Source organism: Mustelus asterias, chromosome 21 (assembly GCF_964213995.1).
Source record: "Mustelus asterias chromosome 21, sMusAst1.hap1.1, whole genome shotgun sequence".
Classification (NCBI taxonomy): Eukaryota; Metazoa; Chordata; class Chondrichthyes; order Carcharhiniformes; family Triakidae; genus Mustelus; species Mustelus asterias.
This window is the reverse complement of record NC_135821.1, coordinates 19,760,989-19,786,336: the sequence shown is the minus strand read 5'-3', so window position 1 is coordinate 19,786,336 and position 25,348 is coordinate 19,760,989. Positions and strand designations below refer to the sequence as shown.

General features: G+C 46.0%; 1 protein-coding gene across 1 annotated transcript in view; it reads right to left on the bottom strand.

The window, feature by feature from the left end:
- The window catches only part of aco2 (aconitase 2, mitochondrial), a 66,239-nt gene that overhangs the window by 17,413 nt on the left and 23,478 nt on the right, over window positions 1–25,348 (bottom strand). Inside the window, exons 6-10 of the mRNA XM_078237624.1 lie at window positions 23,554–23,704; window positions 20,387–20,491; window positions 14,349–14,440; window positions 7,387–7,492; window positions 5,232–5,389 (exon numbers count right to left, since the gene is read on the bottom strand). Of these exons, the coding sequence (XP_078093750.1) occupies window positions 5,232–5,389; window positions 7,387–7,492; window positions 14,349–14,440; window positions 20,387–20,491; window positions 23,554–23,704 (612 nt within the window). The remainder of the gene's footprint in view (window positions 1–5,231; window positions 5,390–7,386; window positions 7,493–14,348; window positions 14,441–20,386; window positions 20,492–23,553; window positions 23,705–25,348) is intronic.

Here is a 25,348-nt window from a genome sequence, read left to right as displayed (position 1 = left end):
TGACGAATTTTGAATGAGCTGGAAGAGACCACCGATCCCATCTTCTCCTCTCCGATATTGTGCTATTTTGCTATATTTTGTGTTTAAGGTGTTCTTGCTTTAAGAGGCAGTGTTTTGTTACAAGAGTCAATTTGTCTGGTAAACATGCAGCAGATGCTAAAAATGCTGAACAACTGATTTAGCCAAGAATGTATTGCTTTGTAGAATTAATGGACTTTTTGTTTATTTAAGTTCTACTGGAATTTTAGACTAGATTGATTGACAGGGACAGTCATGTGGTTAATGGGAGGAACTAAGCTTGCAAGAAAGAAAGCATTACATTTTCATTTTGAAATACAATGAGTTGCTGCCTGGGCTGCCAGAAGAAAGCAGTCTCTCTCTCTCCAAAGGCACTCTGAAAGTTCCAAGTCTGGTAAGCAAAGAATAAGCATATATGCCTGTATTTTGCTAATTAATTTTAAAGAGAAGTCTATAAGAGAAATGTTACTTGGTTGGAACTGTATCTAATCATATTTAGGTATTGTTCAATTGTTAGAAGATAAGCTAATTCATTTGTTATAGTTAAATTGTGTTATTAAATAAAGTTTGTTTTGATAAAAGCTTCCTAGTTTGTCAGTAGAATCGTGCCTAGAGTAAAACATCACATCTTCACACCAATGCCAAAATAGGAAAAAATGATGTGGTCTAGTTTGACTTCATAATATTCCGTGGGATTTTTGATCTGGTACCCCAACAATATTGAAAACCAACATTATTAGCACATTAAAATACAATAAATTACTTTTTATACATGTAACTGCTTCTTTATTTATGGACGTGGACCAGTTGCTTGGTGATCTCATGATGATAACCTGGAACATCGATGAGGAGCAGTACTCCAACTGAAGACACACGAAGAACTGCATTGTGGGCACAAGGCAGGATGGGCAATTTAGTCAAGAATTAGCAAGGTCTGGAAAAAGAATTAAACTATGCAGGAGAACTGGCCAGGAACATTCCAGCTCCCCTCATTTTCACGTCAGGCATGTTTGGGGCTGGTTAGTGTTGCTATCAATGAATTCAATACCAACCAGGTGTTGGAAAATCAGATACAGATCCTCCCCGATTTGAATAAATTACTTCCCCTGTTCCCAGCCTCTGTTCCCGACAACAGTGAACCCACTATACCCAAATGATGGGCAGTGCTGCTGGACAGAAATATCCAGGTGCTTCCTCATGTGTCCATACAGGGAGGCTTAGGAAGCAGTTTAACATCGGAAAAGCAGACCCAGCATGGCTAAATATACAGACCTTGTTCTGCCTCAACAACAGGAAGTGGGTGAAAGTGGATAGAGATCGGAGTTGCCACAGGATTCAATCGGAGCTGTGCCTACAATACCACCAGCATAACACAAGTAGTTTATTCCTAATTATCCACTGTGTATAGCATCTTAAAAGAGCCAAGTGCCCTTATTAGTCAGCACAGCAGAAATTAATTGGCATCAAGTCAACAAAAACAAAAATAAATGGCAATGATGGAAATAGGACGGCCTTGTGGATCCCACAACTGCAGCCACCCTGCTTCTCCCAGAGTCCAGTCGAGTAAAATTTAATTTCCTGTGTCAATTGCCAACTAGCGCCATCTGCAGTCAGCCGAGAGAAACATCCAAGAGCACACAAAGAAACAGAGGGCTGTGGGCTTTTTAGTACCTAGTTATGGAAAAGGAATTGAACAGCACCAGATCTACTCTAAACACAAAGTAGCATTCCCCGCCTTCCTTTCTGCATTAATATTCTTTTGTCTTGTTGAAAATAAAGAGACACCCTGTTGAAGCTTTGTATCTTGCTCTTATCAGGACAGATTTGCAAGAATAGTGCTGATTGGTTGGCAAGTGGGGTCTGATTGGTAGAGGCATTGCTACGGAGAATGCACCAGGAAAGTTAACTGCCAAGCTTTAGACTAAATTCCCAGTTTGGCTGTTAACTGTTTCCTGGTGCATTCTCCATGGCAATGCTTCTATCAGAGTCCACTTGCCAACCAATCAACCCCCTCTTTGCATGCAGTATAAAGTACTGTTCTCTAAACACCTCTTTTACACAACATCCAAGGCTGATGAAACACAAAACCTTTTGTAACATGAAAGGCCAAACATTGATTTTCATAGCTGAGAGACATGAGTGACAACGGGGGAAAATGGTGACGTTATTCCTACAAAACTCAACTCCAAACTCCATGGCCTAGGGCTTGGCTCTCGGACTGGGACTGGATCCTAGACTTCCTAACCCACAGATCACAATCAGTAAGGATAGGCAACAGCACCACCTCCACGATTATCCTCAACACCGGTGCTCCACAAGTCCTCAGCCCCCCTACTGTACTCCTTATACACCTATGCCTGTGTGGCCAAATTCCACCATAGTGGATCAGGTCTCAAACAATGATGAGATGGAGTACAGGAAAGAGATAGAGAATCTGGTGAACTGGTGTGACGACAATGATCTCTCCGTCAATGTCAGTAAAACGGGGATAGTCATCGACTTCAGGAAGATAGTGGAAGATGTGCCTCTGCCTACGTCAATAGGGGTGAAGTGGAAATGGTCAAGAGTTTCACGTTTTTAGGTGTCCAGATCACCAACAAACTGTCCTGATCCCTCCATGCCAACACCATAGTTAAAAAAGCCCACCAAGGCCTCTACTTTCTCAGGAGGCCAAGGAAATTTGGCATGTCCACTACGACTCTCACCAACTTGAGAGGCATCATAGAAAGCATCAGTTCTGGTTGTATCACAGCTTGGTAAGGCTTCTGGCTCTGTCCAAGACCACAAGAAACTACAAATGAAGCCCAGTCCATCACGCGAACCAGCCTCCCATCCACTGACTCTGTCTATACTTCCCGCTGCCTCGGAAAAGCAGCCAACATAATTAACGACCCCACGCACCCCGACATTCTCTCTTCCACCTTCTTCCGTCGGGAAAAAGATACAAAAGTCTGAGGACACGTACCAACCGACTCAAGGACAGCTTCCTCCCTGCTGCCATTAGACTTTTGAATGGACCCACCTTGCATTAAGTTGATCTTTCTCTACACCCCGAGCTATGACTGTAACACTACATTCTGCACTCTCTCCTTTCCTTCTCTATGAAGAGTGTGCTTTGTGTGTATAGCACGCAAGAAACAATACTTTTCATAATAAATCAAATCACCAGTGGGCCAGCAAGTGTCACCAGTGGGTGATCAGTGGCTACAACGGCTCAGCCATGGCAGCAAAACCATGACGCCTGAACAGCTGAATCCGCCTCTCTTGGAATGAGTGGTCTCTCCAGCCATCAGTAAAAGTGCACCATATGAACCTACCCCAGCTCCAATGGGTTGATTTGCTGCATGTCCACCATCTTACGCAGATGGGATGATGAACCTCACAAACGCAAATGGGATTTAAAATTTGCGATGACAATGGACAATGTCCTTTGAAAGCAAAAGGTGAACTCGCTAAGACCCAGAGCACTGAGCTCTCTGGTATAAAATGCACACTTGTTATTTTTATACTGACTAGAGTTTATCGGTGCACAAGATGCAGTGCCAGGTTTAAAGTTTATTTATTAGTCACAAGTAAGGCTTACATTAACACTGCAATGAAGTTACTGTGAAATTCCCCTAATCGCCTAGTTATAGTTCACTCAAGGATCTACTTTGTGTGCAAAATTCAAATCGCATACTGAAACCAATACAAAATTTTTGCATCACAATTTAAGTTTAAATTTATTTATTTGAGTCACAAGTAGGCTCACATTAACAGTGCAATGAAATTACTGTGAAAATCCCCCAGTCGCCACACTGCGGCACCTGCTCAGGTACACGGAGGGAAAACGTAGCATGGCCAACGCACCTAACCAGCACGTCTTTCGGACTGAGGGGGGAAAACCAGAGCACCCGGAGGAAACCCACTCAGGGGGAACATGCAAACTCCCCACAAACAGTGACCCAAGCCAGGAATTGAACCCGGGTCCCTGGCACTGAGAGGCAGCAGTGTGCCTCCCCATGCAGGTAAAGGCACCAAGAGTAGCACTAAGTCTCATGGTTTGGACTCCAATGTGGGAATGCAGTCGAAGCAACATTACTATTGGATGAATGCTGGAGAGCAAAGCCAAGGATGGAATCAGATTCAGTTGCAATGTCTTCCACAGGATGAATATTCTCAATGTCCAGGCGTATTAAAACATGCTACCGTGCAAAGGGACCTGGGGGTCCTTGTGCTTGTGCATGAGACGCAAAAGCCCAGTCTGCAGGTACAATAGGTGATCAAGGCGGCAAATGGGATGTTGGCCTATATCACGAGGGGGATAGAATATAAAAGCAGGGATGTCTTGATGCACCTGTACAGGGCATTGGTGAGGCCGCAGCTGGAATACTGTGTGCAGTATTGGTCCCCTTATATGAGGAAGGATATATTGGCATTGGAGGGAGTGCAGAGAAGGTTCACCAGGTTGATACCGGAGATGAGGGGTTTGGATTATGAGGAGAGGCTGAGGAGATTGGGTTTGTACTCGGAGTTTAGAAGGATGAGGGGGGATCTTATGGAGACTTATAAGATAATGCGGGGGCTGGATAGGGTGGAGGCGGAGAGATTCTTTCCACTTAGTAAGGAAGTTAAAACTAGAGGACACAGCCTCAAAATAAAGGGGGGTCGGTTTAAGACAGAGTTGAGGAGGAACTTCTTCTCCCAGAGGCTGGTGAATCTCTGGAATTCTCTGCCCACTGAGGTGGTGGAGGCTACCTCGCTGAATATGTTTAAAGCGCGGATGGATGGATTCCTGATCGGTAAGGGAATTAAGGGTTATGGGGATCAGGCGGGTAAGTGGTACTGATCCACGTCAGATCAGCCATGATCTTATTGAATGGCGGGGCAGGCTCGAGGGGCTAGATGGCCTACTCCTGCTCCTATTTCTTATGTTCTTATGTATACTGGAAGAATGAGCAGTGACTGGAGGGGTTTCCCAGCCACAACAGCTCGCATTTATAGAACACAGTAAACCATCCCAAGGAGAGAGTCACAAACTGACCCTGAGCCACATACAAAGATATTATTCACTGGAGCTGAAAGTGGAGATCTCAGCAGATGTGGACTACACTTCGGGAAACATCTGGGATGGGAAAAGGATATTGAAGATGGGATAGATAGTTTGCTTTAAGCGGGAACAAACACATATCCTGGGTCGGATGCCGGAAACAGGACTGCAATTGTGTACTTACATATCCGTCTCTCTCGATGGTAGCACGGATCTGCTCGGAGCCTGGTGTTACAGTGAACTGCGACTTACACTTCAGACCGTGTTCGAGTGCCTGCTTTGCCACGGCAGCTGAACGGCCCATATCTTCATAACTGCTGTTGGTGCAGCTGCCAATCAGACCTGCCAACACAAAAAATGTTGTTCCAATCTGGCATGGGATTATGTACAAGACTCTCCCTTCTCCAACATTCCCCCTCCCCCAAACCCAATTTATTTTTTGTTTTAAAAGAGCCATGCCAAACAGGTGGAAACACTGCTGTTGAAGAATGAAGTAATTTCTACTTTTGCCACCTAGCAACAGTCATTCTGAGTTTTCCCAATTAACCAAACAGCAGGTGGCCAGCCTCTGCTCCAAGGGTTCAGGAAGTGCATGCGTGTAAAGAACAGGAAGCTCCAAGGTTCGATTGCTGGTTTATGCCAAGTTAACCAATCTCACCAGGGTGCTACAATTGGCCAGTGCGCGTCTGCTCTAAGGAGAACGGGGCTCGGATTCTTGGTCACTATCCATGGAATGGAATGGAATAGTGGAATGGACTGCCTGCAAGGATAGTGGAGCCAGAAACTTTAGGAACATTTAAGAAGCTATTGGATAGGCACATGAGTACTTCGGGATGATAGGGAGGAAATAGCTTGATCTGGGTTTCAGACAAAGCTCGGCACAACAACATGGGCCGAAGGGCCTGTTCTGTGCTGTACTGTTCTATGTTCTATCCACTGACCAACCATTACCCTCAAGCGCCACCCCTACCAGCTGCCTTTCTAAAATTAATTCGAAGCCAACATTTATTGCCCATCCCCGATTACCCTCGAGTTGTTGCTGGTGATCTGCCCTTTTTGCCAGAGTGGCTCGCTAGGCTATTTCAGAGGGCAGTTTGGAGCCAGCTACATTGCTGTGGGTCTGGAGTTACACACAGGTCAGATCAAGGACGGACGGCAGATTTCCTTCTCTAAAGGACTTAGTGAACCTGGATTTACAAAAATCCACTCATTTCATGGTCACCATTATTAATGACAGCTTGTGATTTATTTAATTAACTCAGTTTTAAATTCCCAGTTGTGATGATGGGATTTGAAGTCCTGCCCTTAGAATATTGGTGCAGACACCTGGATTACTAATCCACTCGCATGACCACAATGCAACGTTCCCACAAGAGTGGAATGCCCATGTGCAGACCTCTGGCAGCACGGAGTCGATCGTGGCTGTGACACTCGGCGTTTAGATAATTCGCCAGCCCTCACCAACGAAGCTCACTCATGAATAACGGACTATCGGTTACGGTATCTGATATCTATGGAAAGGCACCTCAGCGAGGGTTCATTGGCTTAGACGTGGGAGAGACAATAGAGCAGCAAGTTTTCCTTCACTCTGACTCCACATTATAGCTGCACGGAGATTGGGGTGCTTAGGAGAGAGAGAAGCCATACACCCTTTGTAATGTGTCCCCTCACCCACACACCCCTACTCAAAACATTTACTCAAAGTAAATCCTTAAAATGAAAGGTGTACTCAACAAATTTGTTTATTCTTGCGCTTCTAGCTTTATAATAGACAGCCAACAGCCCCCTCCCCACCCCCCGGCATCACAACACCACCCCCCCCCGCCCCCCGGCATCACAACACCACCCCCCCCAACAGCACCAAAGGCCGCCCCCATTATCAGGCATCATAGGATCAGGAATCCTGGACGATTCCCATTCCCAATCCAAGGGGACTTGGTGGTCAACTTGCACACCCCCATCGAATTCTGAGGATTCCCCTTCTCTATCAAACTTCTCAGGGATTTTCCCTTAATGACAGACAGTGCCACAAAAAAAAACACAGAACTGACCACATCTATCCCATCTAATCAACACACACTGCCCGAAATGATTCCCTGGCTGCTAATTGGCACAAATGGAGCCCAGTTGGGAAGCCCAACTGGCGATGTGGTGCAACTCAACCCATGACTCCATCATCGAAGACAAAATTCAGCTCAGAGCTCCATTTAGCCACTGTAGAAGCTGTTGTCTGGCTTGGTGACCACCGCACCCGCTACATCCCAAACCTCACCACATTAAACCACTCCGCCAGGCAAAGCAAATCACAGCTCCTCCAATTCAAAGTCTCAGTCACTTACCAACTCGGATATCAAGAGGCCAACCGCTCTTCTCCGCTACTGCCCCGACCTCTGACACAGGATGTGCAAGGTCAGGAGTGAAAGGTCCATTGATGTGCGGTTTCAGCTAAAACACAAAAAAAAACACATTCCAGTAATGAAAAAAATACAACGCTTAGGAGGTTAGTTTGCCAAGTATTGGGACAAGGGAAGTTGGAAATGGGGGAAAAGCTACAAAATCAGAAATAAAAACAGAAATGAGGTCACTGAGGATCTGCAGGTTCCCCAAAATAAAACCACGTGTCCTTTCTATTGCAAGTGGCTGACCTCCTGTCTATTTCCAGCATGTTCCGTTTTCATTTCAGAAATGGGAACGGTTAATTTTCATAGAATCCCTACTGTGCAGGAGGCCATTCGGCCCATCGAGTCTGCACCGACCACAATCCCATCCAGGCCCTATTCCCGTAACCCCATTTACCCTGCTAATCTCTCTGACACTCGGGTCAATTTAGCACGGCCAATCAACCTAACCAGCATGCCTTTCAGACTGTGGGAGGAAACAGGAGCACCTGGAGGAAACCCACGCAGACACGGGGAGAACGTGCAGACTCCACACAGACAGTGACCCAAGCCAGGAATCGAACCCGGGTCCCTGGCATTGTGAGGCAGAAGTGCTAACCATTGTGTCACCGTGCCGCCTATCAAAGCTCACTCCATTAGCGCAGGCATCCCATCATAGCGCCCAATTGAACAAAGAACAGTACAGCACAGGAAACAGGCCCTTCGGCCCTCCAAGCCTGTGCCGCTCCTTGGTCCAACCAGACCAATCGTTTGTATCCCTCCATTCCCAGGCTGCTCATGTGACTATCCAGGTAAGTCTTAAACGATGTCAGCGTGCCTGCCTCCACCACCCTACTTGGCAGCGCATTCCAGGCCCCCACCACCCTCTGTGTAAAAAACATCCCTCTAACATCCGAGTTATACTTCGCCCCTCTCACCTTGAGCCCGTGACCCCTCGTGAACATCACTTCTGATCTGGGAAAAAGTTTCCCACCGTTCACTCTATCTATCCCCTTCATAATCTTGTACACCTCTATTAGATCTCCCCTCATTCTCCGTCTTTCCAGGGAGAACAACCCCAGTTTACCCAATCTCTCCTCATAGCTAAGACCCTCCATACCAGACAACATCCTGGTAAACCTTCTCTGCACTCTCTCTAACGCCTCCACGTCCTTCTGGTAGTGCGGCGACCAGAACTGGACGCAGTACTCCAAATGTGGCCTAACCAGCGTTCTATACAGCTGCATCATCAGACTCCAGCTTTTATACTCTATACCCCGTCCTATAAAGGCAAGCATACCATATGCCTTCTTCACCACGTTCTCCACCTGTGTTGCCACCTTCAAGGATTTGTGGACTTGCACAACTAGGTCCCTCTGTGTTTCTATACTCCTGATGACTCTGCCATTTATTGTATAACTCCTCCCTACATTATTTCTTCCAAAATGCATCACTTCGCATTTATCTGGATTAAACTCCATCTGCCACCTCTCTGGCCAATTGTACCTTAAACCTCCTCAACCTTTGTTTTGCTGTCTCCATTACTGGGCCTCTTAGTTTACACAGTAAGTTTAACAACACCAGGTTAAAGTCCAACAGGTTTATTTGGTAGCAAAAGCCACACAAGCTTTCGGAGCCCCAAGCCCCTTCTTCAGGTGAGTAGGAATCCTGTTCACAAACACATCTCCACATCATGACCTCTTAGTTTACCCCAAACATGGCACTCGCTGGATGAAGAAATTCATCGTAGATTTGTTGTGTTTATCAGCTGTGGCTCAGCGGGTAGTGTGCTCGCTTTCGAGTCACAAGGTTCTGGGTTCGAGTCCCACTCCGGAATTAGAGCACAAAAAAAAATCAAGGCAACTTTCTGGTATATAATCTGAAGGGTGATCTAGACTCGAAACGTTGGCTCTATTCTCTCTCTACCGATGCTGTCAGACCTGCAGAAATTTTCTAGCATTTTCTGCTACTATATATGATTCCAACATCCGTAGAAAGTTGCTTTTGCTTAGAATGATTATTGAGGAAGGACATTCTTAAATAGTTCAGTCACCGACTAGCTCTACTTTATTACCCCTGAAAAAAATCTCACCTGCTGATCAAAGGACATTCAGCCAAGAAGGCATAATCCTCAACTGCAGTCCATCATGGGAGGGCATCACAGCCTCACATCAACATCACTGGATAATGATTTAAAGCAGGACTTTATCCCCCCCGAGTACAAGGATATTGGTGAGGGTGGGAGGTAGGGCAATGAGCTTACCGACTGCCAGCTTGGCTGAGAATCAGACCTGGGACACTCTTAGAATAATAGAATTCATGCAGTGCAGGAGGCCGCCATTCGACCCATTGGGTCTGCACCAACTCTCTAACAGAGCACCCCACCCAGACCCTATCTCCGTAACCCCACATATTTACCCCACTAAATCCCCCTAACCTACACATCTTGAGACAGTCAGGGGCATTTAGCATGGCCAATCCACCTAACCTGCACATCTTCGGACTGTGGGAGGAAACCGGAGCACTTGGAGGAAACCCACGCAGACACGGGGAGACCGTGCAGACTCCACACAGTCACCCACATCGGGAATCGAAAGGCAGCAGCGCTAACCACTGTGCCACCCCTTACTTTTATTCTGCGTGGCTCAATTCCACATTTGCCAATTTAGATTCCCATTATCGCCAGTCGCTGGGTCAAAATCCTGGAATTCCCTCACTAATGGCACCGTGGGCCAACCCACAGCACGTGGACGGCAGCGAATCAAGAAGGCAGCTCACCACCACCTTCTCAAGGGCAACTAGGGATGGGCAATAAATGCTGGCCCAGCCAATGACACCCATGTCCCGCAAATGAATAAAAATAAATAAATACAAATGCTGGAAGCGCACAGGTCTGTCAACGCCAGAGAGAGAGAGAAAGCTGCAATATCAGAGTCTCCACCCACAAGGTTAAGCCATTTCTCCACATGGAGGTGAAGCAGCGCATTTCCAGATTTTGTTTTGGATTTTCAATATTTCTTTCATTGCTGTCTGCTGTCAAACACAGCTGGCCACGTCCAACATTCGAAAACCAGGAGCTCAAAAAACCGGGAATGAAGAGGCTAGAAAGTAACGCCGCAACTCTCTCACTTGGCAACACACTGCTGGATCAATGCAGTGCCGTGCGCTGGGAAGTCCTGTGGGACTGGTGTGCACTGGACTGATTGAGAATGCAGACATTCTTGTGTGGGGTTGGGAACGGCAACCCACACCCCTCCTGCTCAAAGCTCATGGAGGGAGCAACAAACGACCAGTTGGTGCTGTCAAAAATTAAAACGGTCCCAAGTCAGGAAAAATAGATCCAAGTAGATTTTTTTTCAAATAAATTCAAATTGTACAGCTCAAAATTACCATTAGCACATCGAACAGAGGCCAGTGCAACCTTAAGCAGATCAATAAGATCAGGAATAGAGCAGGTCAGTATAATGGTCTATTCAGCCTACACAAACTGCACTAGGCTCAGAATTACAAAGAAAACATTGAATTAAAATAAATCCACAACTGTCTCTGAAGGCAGTATCAGATACCGAGTCCAGCCCCAGGGCTATCAGCTTTCTTCCTCTATCTCACTTGGATCAAAGGACAGCAATATACAGTGCTGTTCACAACTCTGGGTCCTCCCAAAACTTTCATTAAGTCATTTTAAAGTGTCGTCATTGTTATAATATAATGAAGAAATTGTAGTTCCTCACATCAGCCTAGGCAGAGTGCGCCATTGGCTCATGTTTCATTTGACATCACTGTAAAACCATCAGAAAGCAACACCTCCCCCGCGATCATCCTCAACACCGGTGCCCCACGAGGCTGTGTTCTCAGCCCCCTACTATACTCCTTATACACCTATGTGTGGTCAAATTCCCCTCCAACTCGATTTTCAAGTTTGCTGACGATACCACCGTAGTGGGTCGGATCTCAAACAATGACAAGACAGAGTACAGGAATGAGATAGAGAATCTGGTGAACTGGTGCAGCAACAATAATCTCTCCCTCAATGTCAACAAAATGAAAGAGATTGTCATCAACTTCAGGAAGTGTAGTGGAGGACATGCCACTGTCTCCATCAATGGGGATGAAGTGGAAATGGTTGGGAACTTCAGGTTTCTAGGTGTCCAGATCACCAACAACCTGTCCTGTTCCCTCCATGCCGATGCTATCGTTAAGGAAGCCCATCAACGACTCTACTTTCTCAGGAGGCTAAAGAGGTTTGGCATGTCCGTTATGACTCTCACCAACTTTTACTGATGCACCATAGAAAGCATTCTTTCTGGTTGTATCACAGCTTGGTATGGCTCCTGCTCTGCCCAAGACCACAAAAAACTACAAACTCATGAACGAAGCCCAGTCCATCACGCAAACCAGCCTCCCATCCATTAACTCCGTCTACACTTCCCAGTGCCTCGGAAAAGCAGCCAGCATAATCAAGGACCCCACGCACCACGGACATTCTCTCTTCCATCAGGAAAAAGATACAAAAGTCTGAGGTCACGTACCAACCGACTCCAGAACAGCTTCTTCCCTGCTGCTGTCAGACTTCTGAATGGACTTACCATATATTAAGTTGATCTTTCTCTACGTCCTAGCTATGACTGTAACACTGCATTCTGCACCCTCTTCTTTCCTTCTCTATGTACCGTATTCTTTGCTTTTATAGTGCGCAAGAAACAATACTTATCACCAGTATATGATAATAAATCAAACCAAGCTTTTGATTTTACTCCAGTACAGACGGGTGGAGGTCGAATACAGAGCTTAGAACATCAGAAGTAGTCGGCCATTTTCCTCTTAAAGAGTCTGCCCCATCATGACTGATCTTCTACCTCAATCCCACTGCCGCACACTATCTTCCTACCCTAAAACCTATTGATCTCGATTGTGAAAGCACTCAATGATGAGCATCCAAGCTGGGGTACAGAGTTCGAATGATTCACAAGCCTTTTAAATGAAGAAATGTCTCCTTATCTCCTAAACAACCGGGCCTTTATTCCGAGATTGTAGCCCCATGTTCCAGGCTCCCCCGTCAGGTGGAGTGGAAATCTGCTCTCAAACAGGGCATACGGAGACACAAAATCAAGTTACAGAATACTGATTAGAATGCGAATCTTTACAGCTACATTTAAAGATACAGACAATGTGAGTGGAGGGAGCATTAGGCACACTATCGGTAACCCCCACAGCTTGCCTCCTGGACTTGCAGAATCTCACTGGCTGTCCTGTCTTGGAGACAATACACATCTCTTTAACCTGTGCTTAATGCTCCCTCCACTCACATTGTCTGTATCTTTAAGATCTGGTTGGCTGTAAAGGTTCACATTCTAATCAGTATTCTGTAACTTGATTTTGTGTTTCTGTGCCCTGTTTGAGAGCAGATATCCACTCCATCTGACGAAGGAGCAGCGCTCCTAAAGCTAATGGCATTTGCTACCAAATAAATCTGTTGCACTTTAACCTGGTGTTGTTAAAACTCTTACTGTGTTTACCCCAGTCCAATGCCGGCATCTCCACACCAGGTTCCCCAGCCAGGGGAAACACCCTTCCAGCATCTACCCTGCCTTCAGAATTTTATGTTTCAACTAGATCATCTCTCATTCCTCTAAACTCCAAGAAACTTAAGCCTTAATTAATTCAACCTCTCTGCAGAGGACAATCCACTCCATCCCAGGAACCATCCAGAACCTTCGCTGCAATCCTTCTTGGGCAAGTATGTCCTTCCTTGGTTGTCACATGAGGTCATCAGATTTAACTGTGACTCATGGGGTTAGGGGTAGTACACTGACACGGGTTCAGGATTGGTCAATGGACAGAAAGCAGAGAGTGGGAATAAGCAGGTCATTCGGGCGGCACGGTGGCACAGTGGTTAGCACTGCTGCCTCATAGCGCCACGGACCCGGGTTCGATTCCCAGCTTGGGTCACTGTCTGTGCAGAGTCTGCACGTTCTCCCTGTGTCTGCGTGGGTTTCCTCCGGGCGGTCCGGTTTCTTCCCATAGTCCAAAGATGTGTGTGTTAGGTTGATTCGCCATGCTAAATTGCCCCTAGTTTTGGGGGGGATTAGTAGGGTAAATATGTGGGGTTACGGGGATAGGATGGGATTGTTGTTGGTGCAGGCTCGATGGGCTGAATGGCCTCCTTCTGTAACAAGTCAAAAGGTTGCGGGTTCAAGCCCAAATCCAGAGACTTCATATGATGCAACCTCAAAATAAGGGGGAGTCAATTCAGAACAGAGTTGAGGAGGAACTTCTCCCAGAGGGTAGTGAATCTTTGGAATTCTCTGCCCAATGAAGCAGTAGAGGCTACCTCGTTAAATGTGTTTAAGTCATAGATAGATAGATTTTTAACCATTAAGGGAATTAAGGGTTATGGGGAGCGGGCAGATAAGTGGAACTGAACCCACTATCAGATCAGCCATGATCTTATTGAATGGCGGAGCAGGCTTGAGGGGCTAGATGGCCTACTCCTGCTCCTATTTCTTATGTTATGTTGCTGCAGTGCAGTAGAGTGCTGCACTGGCATAGGAGCTATCTTTTTAGTGACATACTAGCCCTCTTTGGGGGACCTAAAAGACCCATGGTATCATCTGCAAAAGAACAGGAGAGTTTCCCTGCTGTACACTTAACTGACATCACACAAAAGATGACCTGGTTCTTTCTCTCACTGCTGTGAGCTTGCTACCTGGAAATTGGCTGCTGCATCCCCTGCATTACAAAGTTATTCACTTCAAAAGTATTTCATCAGCTGAGAAGCACCTTGGGACACCGAGGTTGTTACGCAAATGCAGATCTTTCTTTCTCCCTCTTGTGGGAGGGGGGGTGAAACCAGTTTTGAAACACAGGGGTGCTAGAAGGTTTGGCCTGCACCCATTGCCAGATGGTGATGGAGGCTTCCTCACCTCACTGAGGTTAATTTCAATCAGCTGATCATATTCACAGCCCTCGTCAGGAACCAGCAGGTCTTTGAACTCGTCGGCCAGAGCAGCGATATCTGAAAATTGTGAAAGAAAATTATTTTCAAAAACCGTAGTTATAATCCTCCATCTCTGTGAGAAGAACAACAAACTGGTTCAATCACCGTGGACAGAACCTTTCTAATTTCAGTACTCAATGTACCTTTTCCTATATGGAATAAAAACTAAGTCCTGGAAAAACTCAGCAGGTCTGGCAGTATCTGTGGACACAGTAAGAAGTCTCACAACACCAGGTTAAAGTCCAACAGGTTTATTTGGTAGCAAAAGCCACGAGCTTTCCTTGAAGGAGCAGCACGCTCCGAAAGCTAGTGGCTTTGGCTACCAAATAAACCTGTTGGACTTTAACCTGGTGTTGAGAGACTTCTTACTGTGTTCACCCCAGTCCAACGCCAACATCCCCACATCACTATCTGTGGAGACAGAAACAGTTAATGCTTTGAGTCTTTTTCCCCCACAGCCTGTCTGAACCACTACAGACTCGAAATTAAAAGCAATTAGAGATGGGCAATAAACATTGGCCTTGCAACTTGCATGTTCCATGAGTGAATAAAGAAAGTATGAACTTGTGTCCCTTTGTCCTATTCTCACAATTTAATTTTATATGGCTTTCTGAATTTACCCAAGCTTCGATACCCCTACGTGGACAGCACTGCTGCCTCATAGCACCAGGGACCCGGATTCAATTCTGGCCTCGGGTCACTGTGTGGAGTTTGCATGTTCTCGATGTCTGCTTGGGCTTCCTCCGGGTGCTCCGGTTTTCTCCCACACTTCAAAGATGTGCAGGTTAAGCAGATCAGCCATGCTAAATTGCCCCTTATCTTGTCCCAAGATGTGTGGGTTAGGGAGATTAGCAGGGTAATTACGTGAGGCTGCGGGGATAGGGCCTGGGTGGGATTGTTGTCGGTGCAGACTTGATGGGCCGAATGGCCTCCTTCTACACTGTAGGGATTCTATGATTATCTCTCTGATGCCTCCTTTCAAGGCTAAAAGGCTATCTGAATGTCTGAAGAAGCTTTGTAACCCAGATCTGAGACGCGAGGGATCAGCCTGTGCCTCTACTCGGCACTGCCTCCAAAATTTTATGATCCAATTACCAGCACTGGACAAAGTACTCGAGCTGCAGTTTGACCTGAAACCATTTTGATCATCACCAACTCTGACTAACATTCATTGACTGTCGGTCGCTGTTTGATATTGGTCGGACATGTTAAGTGTCCTCAATGACAAAGTCCCTTTCACCGTAACCATGTCAACATGAGGAGAGTTTAAACTAGATAGGTTGGGGGGAGGGGATCAAAATGAGGTGACAGAGTGAGGAAGGTAGCTCGCAAACAGAGAAGGGTTATAGGCAGTGCAAGAGGGCAAGTGGACAGGGAAGAGAGAAGGGGAGAGGTCAGACCAAAGGATTGAGATGTGCTACTTTAATGTCAGGAGTACAGTGAATAAAGGGGATGAGCTCAGAGCGTGGATCGATGCCTGGAAGTGTGATGTGGAGGCCATTACGGAGACTTGGATGTCTCAGGGACAGGACTGGATACTCCAGGTGCCGGGATTCAGATGTTTCAGGAAGGACAGGGAGGGAGGCAAGAGAGGGGGTGGAGTGGCACTGCTGATCAGGGATAGTGTCACAGCTGTAGAGAAGATATATGCTGTGGAGGGATTGTCCACCGAATCTCTGTGGGTGGAAGTTCAGAGTGGGAAGGGGCCGGTCACTTTGCTGGGAGTTTTCTATAGGCCGCCCAATAGTAACAGGGAGGAGGAGGAGCAGATAGGGAAACAGATCCTGGAGAGATGCAGTAATAAGTTTAACAACACCAGGTTAAAGTCCAACAGGTTTATTTGGTAGAAACTACCAAATAAACCTGTTGGACTTTAACCTGGTGTTGTTAAACTTCTTACTGTGTTTACCCCAGTCCAACGCCGGCATCTCCACATCGAGATGCAGTAATAGCAGAGTTGTTGTGATGGGAGACTTTAATTTCCCAAACATAGATTGGAATATCCCTAGGGTAAGGGGATTGGATGGGGAAGAGTTAGTTAGGTATGTTCAGGAGGGTTTCCTGACACAGCATGTGGACAAGCCTACAAGAGGAGAGGCTGCACTTGATCTGATACTGACCAATGAACCTGGACAGGTGTCAGATCTCTCAGTGGGAGAGCATCTTGGGGATAGCGATCATAACTCTATCTCCTTTATGCTTGCATTGGAAAAAGAGAGGATCAGGCAAGCTAGGAAAGTGTTTATATGGAGTAAGGGGAAATATGAAGACATTAGACAGCAAATTAGAGGAGTAAATTGGAAGGAGGTATTCTCGGGGAAATGTACTGAAGAGAGGTGGCAGTTTTTCAAGGAATGTCTGTCGAGAGTTCTACAGGACAACATTCCGAGCAGACAGGGAGGTGTTGGTCGGTTAAAGGAACCGTGGTGCACAAAAGCTGTGCGGGACCTAGTCGAGAAGAAAAGGAAAGCGTACAAAAGGCTCAGAGCTTGGCAAAGATAGGGATTTAGAAGAGTATACGGCTTGTAGGAAGGGACTAAAGAAGGAAATTAGGAGAGCCAGAAGGGGTCACGAGAAGGCCCTGGCAGGTAGGATTAAGGAGAACCCTAAGGCGTTCTATAAATATGTGAAGAGTAAAAAGGATGAGACGTGAAGGAATAGGGCCTATAAAAGGTGAAGGCGGGAAAGTCTGTACGGAACCAGTAGAAATGGCAGAGGTGCTCAATGAGTATTTTGCCTCGGTTTTCACAGAGGAGAAGGACCTGGGTGGATGTACTGCGGGCGTGCGGTGGACTGAAAGGATTGAGTATGTGGACTTTAACAAAGAGGTTGTGCTGGAATCTTTGAATGGCATCAAGATAGATAAGTCACTGGGACCAGATGGGATGTACCCCAGGTTACTGTGGGAGGCGAGGGAAGAGATTGCAGAGCCTCTGGCGATGATCTTTGCGTCGTCGATGGAGACGGGAGAGGTGCCGGAGGATTGCGGATGTGGTTCCTATTTTCAAGAAGGGGAATAGGGATAGCCCAGGTAATTACCGACCGGTGAGTCTAACCTCAGGTGGTTGGTAAACTGATGGAGAAGATCCTGAGGGACAGAATATATGAGCATTCAGAGAGGTTTAGTATGCTCAAGAATACTCAGCATGGCTTTGTCAAGGGCAGATCGTGCCTTACGAGCCTGGTGGAGTTCTTCGAAAATGTGACTAAACACATTGACGAAGGGAAGGCGGTAGATGTGGTTTATATGGATTTTAGCAAGGCGTTCGATAAGGTCCTCCATGCAAGGCTTCTAGAAAAAGAGAGAGGGCATGGGATCCAAGGGGCTGCTGCCCGGTGGATCCAGAACTGGCTTGCCCAAAGGAGAAAGAGAGTGGGTATAGATGGGTCTTTTTCTAAATGGAGGTCGGTCACCAGTGGTGTGCCCCAGGGATCTGTTCTGGGACCCTTGCTGTTTGTCATTTTCATAAATGACCTGGATGAGGAAGTGGAGGGATGGGTTGGTAAGTTTGCCGACAACACGAAGGTTGGTGGGGTTGTGGATAGTCTGGAGGGATGTCAGAAGTTACAGAGGGAATAGATAGGATGCAAGACTGGGCGGACAAGTGGCAGATGGACTTCAACCCAGATAAATGCGTCGTGGTCCATTTTGGTAGGTCAAATGGGATGAAGGAGTACAATATAAAGGGAAAGACTCTTGGTACGGTAGAGGATCAGAAGGACCTTGGGGTCCAGGTCCATAGGACTCTAAAATCGGCCCCGCAGGTGGAGGAGGTGGTTAAGAAGGCGTATGGTGTGCTGGCCTTTATCAATCGAGGGATTGAGTTTAGGAGTCCAGGGATAATGATGCAACTATACAAGACCCTCGTCAGACCCCACTTGGAATACTGTGCTCAGTTCTGGTCGCCTCACTATAGGAAGGATGTGGAAAAGATTGAAAGGGTGCAGAGGAGATTTACAAGGATGTTGCCTGGATTGAGTGGCATGCCTTATGAGGATAGGCTGAGGGAGCTCGGTCTTTTCTCCTTGGAGAGACGAAGGATGAGAGGAGACCTAATAGAGGTATATAAGATGTTGAGAGGCATAGATCAGGTGGACTCTGAGGCTACTTCCCAGGGTGGAAATGGCTGCTACGAGAGGACACAGGTTTAAGGTGCTGGGGGGGTAGGTACAGGGGAGATGTTAGGGGTAAGTTTTTCACACAGAGGGTGGTGGGCGAGTGGAATCAGCTGCCATCAGTGGTGGTGGAGGCAAACTCAATAGGGTCTTTTAAGAGACTCCTGGATGAGTACCTGGGACTTAATAGGATGGAGGGTTATAGGTAGGCCTAAAAGGTAGGGATATGTTCGGCACAACTTGTGGGGCCGAAGGGCCTGTTTGTGCTGTAGTTTTTCTATGTTTCTACGTTTCTATGGCTCATGGAGCAGATTACCAGCAATATGTTGCTTTTATTCGATTGATGGAGTGTGTGTGTTGCTCACTTTTTCCATTCTATATGCAGTAGTGAATATGCACCTCGATTAAAAGTTAGCCTAACTTCGTTCTGCTCACATGCCTATTTGATCCAAGTAACTCTCCAATTTCTGGGCTGCCTTCACCACTGTACCGAACCTCCCAGTTTGATACAACCTGCAGATTATAACCTCACCAAATGCACTAAAGAACAAAGAACGGTACAGCACAGGAACAGGCCCTTCGGCCCTCCAAACCCATGCCGATCAAGATGCCCTAACTAAACTAAAAAACCTTCTGCCCTTACTCAGTCCGTATCCCTCTATTCCCTCCCTATTCATGGACCCATCCAGATGCCTCTTAAATGTTGCGAATGTGCCTGCTTCCACCACCTCCTCTGGCAGCGCGTTCCAGGCACCCACCACTCCCTGCGTGAAAAACTTTCCCCTCACCTTGAACCTGTGCCCCCTTGCAATTGACACTTCCACCCTGGGAAAAAGCCTCTGACTATCCACCCTATCTGTGCCTCTCAATTTTGTAGCCCTCTATCAGGTCTCCCATCAGCCTCCATCTTTCTAGTAGAAACAATCCTAGTTTATCCAACCTCTCATAGCCAATGCCCTAGAGACCAGGCAACATCCTGGTGAACCTTCTTTACACTCTCTCCATGTCTTTCTGGTAGTGTGGCGACCAGAACTGCACGCAATACTCCAAATGCAGCCTAACCAAGGTTTTATATAGCTGCAACATGATTTCCCAACTCTTGTACTCAATGCCCCAGCTGATGAAGGCAAGCATGCCATATACTTTCTTAATCACCTTGGCTACCTGTGCTGCCACCTTTAGGGCACTGTGGACCTGCACACACATCCCTCTATGTTACAGTACAGTACCGAACCTCCCAGTTTGATATACCCTGCACACAACCTTCGTACATTTGATTTCTGATGCAATTAATGGTTCCAACAATGATACACTCACATCTGCATGGGGTGGTACTGTGTTGCATCCATTGCTTCCTACACCCTACAGATATTATCAGTTTAATATGTCCCCTATCTGGAAGACAGCATGGTGGCACAGTGATTAGCACTGCTGCCTCAACGCCAGGGACCTGGGACCAATTCCCGGTTTGGATCAGTCTGTGTGGAGTTTGCACGTTCTCCCCGTGTCTATGTGGGCTTCCTCCGGGTGTTCCGGCTTCCTCCGAAAGACGTGCTGGTTAGGTGTATTGGCCGTGCTGAATTCTCCCTCAGTGTACCCAAGCAGGCGCTGGAGTGTGGCGACTAGGGGATTTTCACAGTAACTTTGTTGCAGTGTTAATGTAAGCCTACTTGTGACACTAATAAACAAACTTTAAATCCTTCAGCCACTTCCTAATCATACATCGGCCTCATCCTGGGGTCCCACATCTTTGAGTTTAACTAATAAGCTTTTCATGCAGAACTTTATCATGCACCCGTGGAAGTGATGTTAAATTGAAATTAAGTTACTTATCCTCGTTGGACCCACCTTTTCTGCCAGTCTTGTCCAAGTATGTCTTCATCCTGAAATTGTAGGGGAAAACTGAAGTGGTCGCACCAATCTCGGCACCCATGTTACAGATAGTACCCATGCCTGGAAAGGGAAAGAGGTTCAAAGTGGACATTCCCACGTTTGCTCAGTTAACGTCTTAGCTCCACCAACATCTTCTTGTAAATAAAATACAGCAGTTATTGGGAGAGGAAGGATATTATTAGAATTAAACAGGGCCCAGCATCCGTATTTTATCAGTTTACATGCCACTTATTCAGAAGTGAATAGTTTTGAGTCCAATAATATTGGTCAACGTTCCAGTGTGCTCCTGAGGGAGAGCTGCAATGGCACTGCTGCTATTCATTGGATAATGTGCTAACGGGAGGTCCTGTATGACTGTTCCGCTGATTCGAGATGCAGCTGACTATTCAAAGAGCAGCGAGCCTCTCCTAGTCTTCTTCAACCACAACTGGAATCAAACTATCTGGCCATTTATCCCATTGTTATCTGCCTTGATAATAGCTGTTTAAGAGTTGATTTAGGCTTTGCTTCATCAATGACTTACAGAACACAATTCCACGTTCCAACCTTCCACCATGTACAGAAACTCTCTCTAAAAACTCCTTCAAACCATTTATACTCTCGATCATCTGAAATTGATCTCCCTCACCTCCATCTCAATAATCAATGGAAACCAGCTATTGCTCCTCATTTCACCAGAGCCCTTCATAATCTTGGAAGGCTTCGAACAGTTCACCTTTCGGGTTCTGGAGTTCCAACAGAAGGAGCAATCAAATCACTATGACCGCTTGTCCCTGTTAACATCCAAGTATATCTACATGGCTTCTGTTCCATTTCTATATGCACCCTAACATTTCCAACATCCAGTACACACACATTTGCACACAACTGCATTTGCCATCTATCTGCCCAGGGTACTTGTGTATCGATATCCTTCCGCAAACATCAAAACCCTCAACATAATTGGTCATACTTCCAATTTGTGATTAGGAAATGTTGGGTATTATGCCTTGAATTCTCAGGTATGTATATCTTAAATAGGTACGGTCCCAACACCAATCATGTGGAATATCATACACTACACCTTGCCAGTCCAAGAAGTGTCCTCATGCCCTAAACCTCTACCCATCTCTCAATTCCACACGCCATTGCCTTTGCTATAAAATTTTAGGCAATTGAAAGCTGGTCAGTATAGATTAAAGCTACAGAGTGTGGTGCCTTTACTGAACACCTCTGCTCTTCAACTGATCACTCAAAAGGTGCCTGAGAAGCTATGGAGACTTGACATCCATTATGTCCTCCTCACCTTCTCTTAGCAGAGCTGCCTTGCCTTTCTCAATGTATATGAAATTGCAGGCACCAAATCAGCTTTCCCCCCTCATTCATTTTCTTCCATTTGTCCCCTGAAAGAATTACTCCCTCGCTGGAGTATGTACCCACAGCCAGTCAGCCTCTGGTACTTCACTCAAGTGGTCATTATACACGTATAACGGAGTGTTAGCTGTCAAATGGATTGTGAGGGAATATTATAACACATCAAACCCATCACCACACATGTACCGAATTTCAGCAGGGAACCAATGAATTCTGATGAGCAATGGCATCTCTGGCTGATTTTTGCCTCTTAACGATGCCAAGAGTAATTATGGAGACAATAGCATTGACGTAAAGTCATTGGGCTAGCAATCCAGGTCCTCGGGCTAATGCTGAGGGGACTTGGGTTCAAATCCCACCACGGCAGCTGGTGGATTTAAATTCGACAAATAAATCTGGAATTGAAAGCGAGTCTCAGTAATGGTGACCATGAAACTATCATCAATTGTTGTAAAAACCCATCTGGTTCACTAATGTCCTTTAGGGACGGAAATCTGCCGTCCTTACCTGGTCTGGCCCTACATGTGACTCCAGAGCCACAGCAACGTGGTTGATTCTTAACTGCCCTCTGAAATGGCCGAGCGAGGGCAATTAGGGATGGGCAGCAATGCCCACCTTGCTAACAACATCCACAACCCATGAAGGAAGAAAATAAATTAGTCTTCCCTCATCAACACAAAAGCAAAATAGTGCAAGGTTTAAAAAGGTTGGGACAGAAAACAAATTAAACTAGGGCTAATTAGTAAACTAATTAAACTTTAGTTTTAAAGGCAGGAAGGAAAGCAGAAAGATGCAATATTGTAAATATACTATATTTGCCCCTTGCATTACACTTTCAATTCTTTATTCTTTCATGGGATGTGGGTGTCACTGGCAAGGCCAGCAATCTATTGCCCATTAATTAAATGTCTTGTTCGGCTATTTCAGAAGGCATTTAACATTGCTGTGGCTCTGGAGTCACATGTCGGCCAGACCGGGTAAGGACAGCAGATTTCCTTCCCTAAAGGACACTAGTGGGTTTTTATCACCATCGGTCTCTGACACTAATTTCACATTCAAGATTTTTTTTTAATTAATTGAATTTAAATTTCACCAGCTGCCGTGGTGGGATTTGAACCTGTGTGAACAGAACGTTAGCCTGGGCCTCTGGATTACTAGTCTAGTGACAGCTCCACTTCAATCACTCTCTCTCACTAAGGGAAAATGTCACATGGCTGCAAGATTATGATTCGATTTGTCACACGTATTGGGTTACAGTGAAAAGTATCGTTTCTTGCACTGTACGGACAAAGCATACCATTCATAGAGAACATAGGGGAGAAGGAAATGAGAGAGTGCAGAATGTAGTGTTACAGTCATAGCTAGGGTGTAGAGAAAGGTAATGCAAGGTTAGTCCATTCAAAAGTCTGATGGCAGCAGGGAAAAAGCTGTTCTTGAGTCGGTTGGTACGTGACCTCAGACTTCTGTCTCTTTTTCCCGACGGAAGAAGGTGGAAGAGAGAATGTCCGGGGTGCGTGGGGTCCTTAAAGTATGCTGGCTGCTTTTCCGAGGCAGCGGGAAGTGTAGACAGAGTCAATGGATGGTTTGCGTGATGGACTGGATGTATTCAGTTAACATTTAACAACAAACTAGGATAATGGAATTTTCCCTCACATTTAAATGATTAAGTTTCAGTCAACGTTTCTGCCTGGTTTCGCACCAGGAACCATTCAAGTGTTAAGCGAACAAGATAACCACAAACTACAGAAATAGTGCTCTATCTTGTGTACCTGTGCAGGATATGGAGTCCACGCCTGGTCCATGATATTCTACTATGGCACCAGTTCCCCCTTTAACTGTCAAAATGCCAGCGACTTTCAGGATAACATCTTTGGGTGATGTCCAGCCCGACAGTTGCCCCGTCAGCTTTACTCCGATAACCTGAGCAAGAAACAAATAACTTTCATTTAAAAACATTCCAAGGAGTTTTGAGGCCCGAGAGAAGAAACCAGCTTTCTCCAGAATTGCCACATCGAAACCAAAAACAGAGCCAGGAGCAGAGTGATCCAATCCTTGTGTACTTTTTTTTTCACTCACACATTAAAGTTACAAAGCCAATGTTCAGAATGGGCCGGGCAGGGGGGAGGAGGGGGGGGGAAAAAAAAAAACACAAACCCATTCCTTGCTTGCTCCAAAAAACAAACTCAAAATCCAACTGAATCCAATTCATGGCCCCCACAAGACAAACAAGATCCAAGCTGACAAGGTAAAGCATTGCACCCTATCTTGGGCTTGATTTGTCACTTGATCTTTGCCAAAGGCTTGTGTATTACTGCATAAGACAATTGTTCAATGCTAATATGAAAGAGACCCACTTTCAAAGATCGTAGAATCCCGACAGTACAGTAGGAGAACATTCGGCCCATCGAGCCTGCACCAACAACAATCCCACCAGTCTCCATCCCAGTAACCCCACTCACTTACCCTGCTAATCACACTGACACTATGGGGCATTTTTTTTTTTAAGCATGGCCAATCCACCTGACCCACACATCTTTAGGGCTGGGTTTCTAACCAGTCTTGGATTTTTGCACATAGCACAGACTCCCTTCAACTTGAAGAACTGTGTTTCTTTTCTTCTTCCCCCACTTCCTTCAAAAAGCACTGCCTTTCTGTGAGGTGGTGTCACAAACGCCAGAGTGATCCTGAATTGTAACTCAGCTCCACCTACATACCAGTGCAGGACATCAATCCCACAACGAGCCAGTGATATTCTACCACTGCTCCTCTAGCCCTTTATAGGAATGGGAGGAGGCTCCTCAAATCCATTCCGCCACTCAGATCATGGTTGATCTGTGACCAAACTCCGTACACTCATCTTTGTCCTTTCACACCTTCAGATCCAATCAATCAATCTCAGATTTAAGATTAACAACTGACCCAGAATAAATTGACATTTGTGGAGAAGAATTCCAAACTTCAACCTCCCTATGGCATGCAATTAAATTCCTGAAATGGCTGGTTCTAATTTTAAATGTGGAGATGCCGGCGTTGGACTGGGGTAAACACAGTAAGAAGTCTCACAACACCAAGTTAAAGTCCAACAGGTTTATAGCCAAGTTCCGCATACAGGAGGACAGCCTCAACCGGGATCTTGGGTTCTTGTCACACTATCTGTAACCCCCATGACATGCCTGGGCTTGCAAAATCTCACTAACTGTCCTGTCTGGAGACAATACACATCTCTTTAACCTGTGCTTAACCCTCTCTCCACCCACATTGTCTGTACCTGTAGAGACTTGATTACCTGTAAAGACTCGCATCCCAACCATTATTTTGTAAATTGAGTTTGTGTCTTTATATACCCTGTTTGTGAACACAACTCCCACTCACCTGATGAAGGAGCAGCGCTCCGAAAGCTAGTGGCTTTTGCTACCAAATAATCCTGTTGGACTTGAACCTGGTGTTGTGAGACTGCTTACTCTAATTTTTAAACCATATTCCCCCGAGCGCTAGACTGTCCAACCCAGTCAAATTCTCTCCCCCACCCATTCTCCACCTCTCTCCCTCCGACTCATCCCTCTC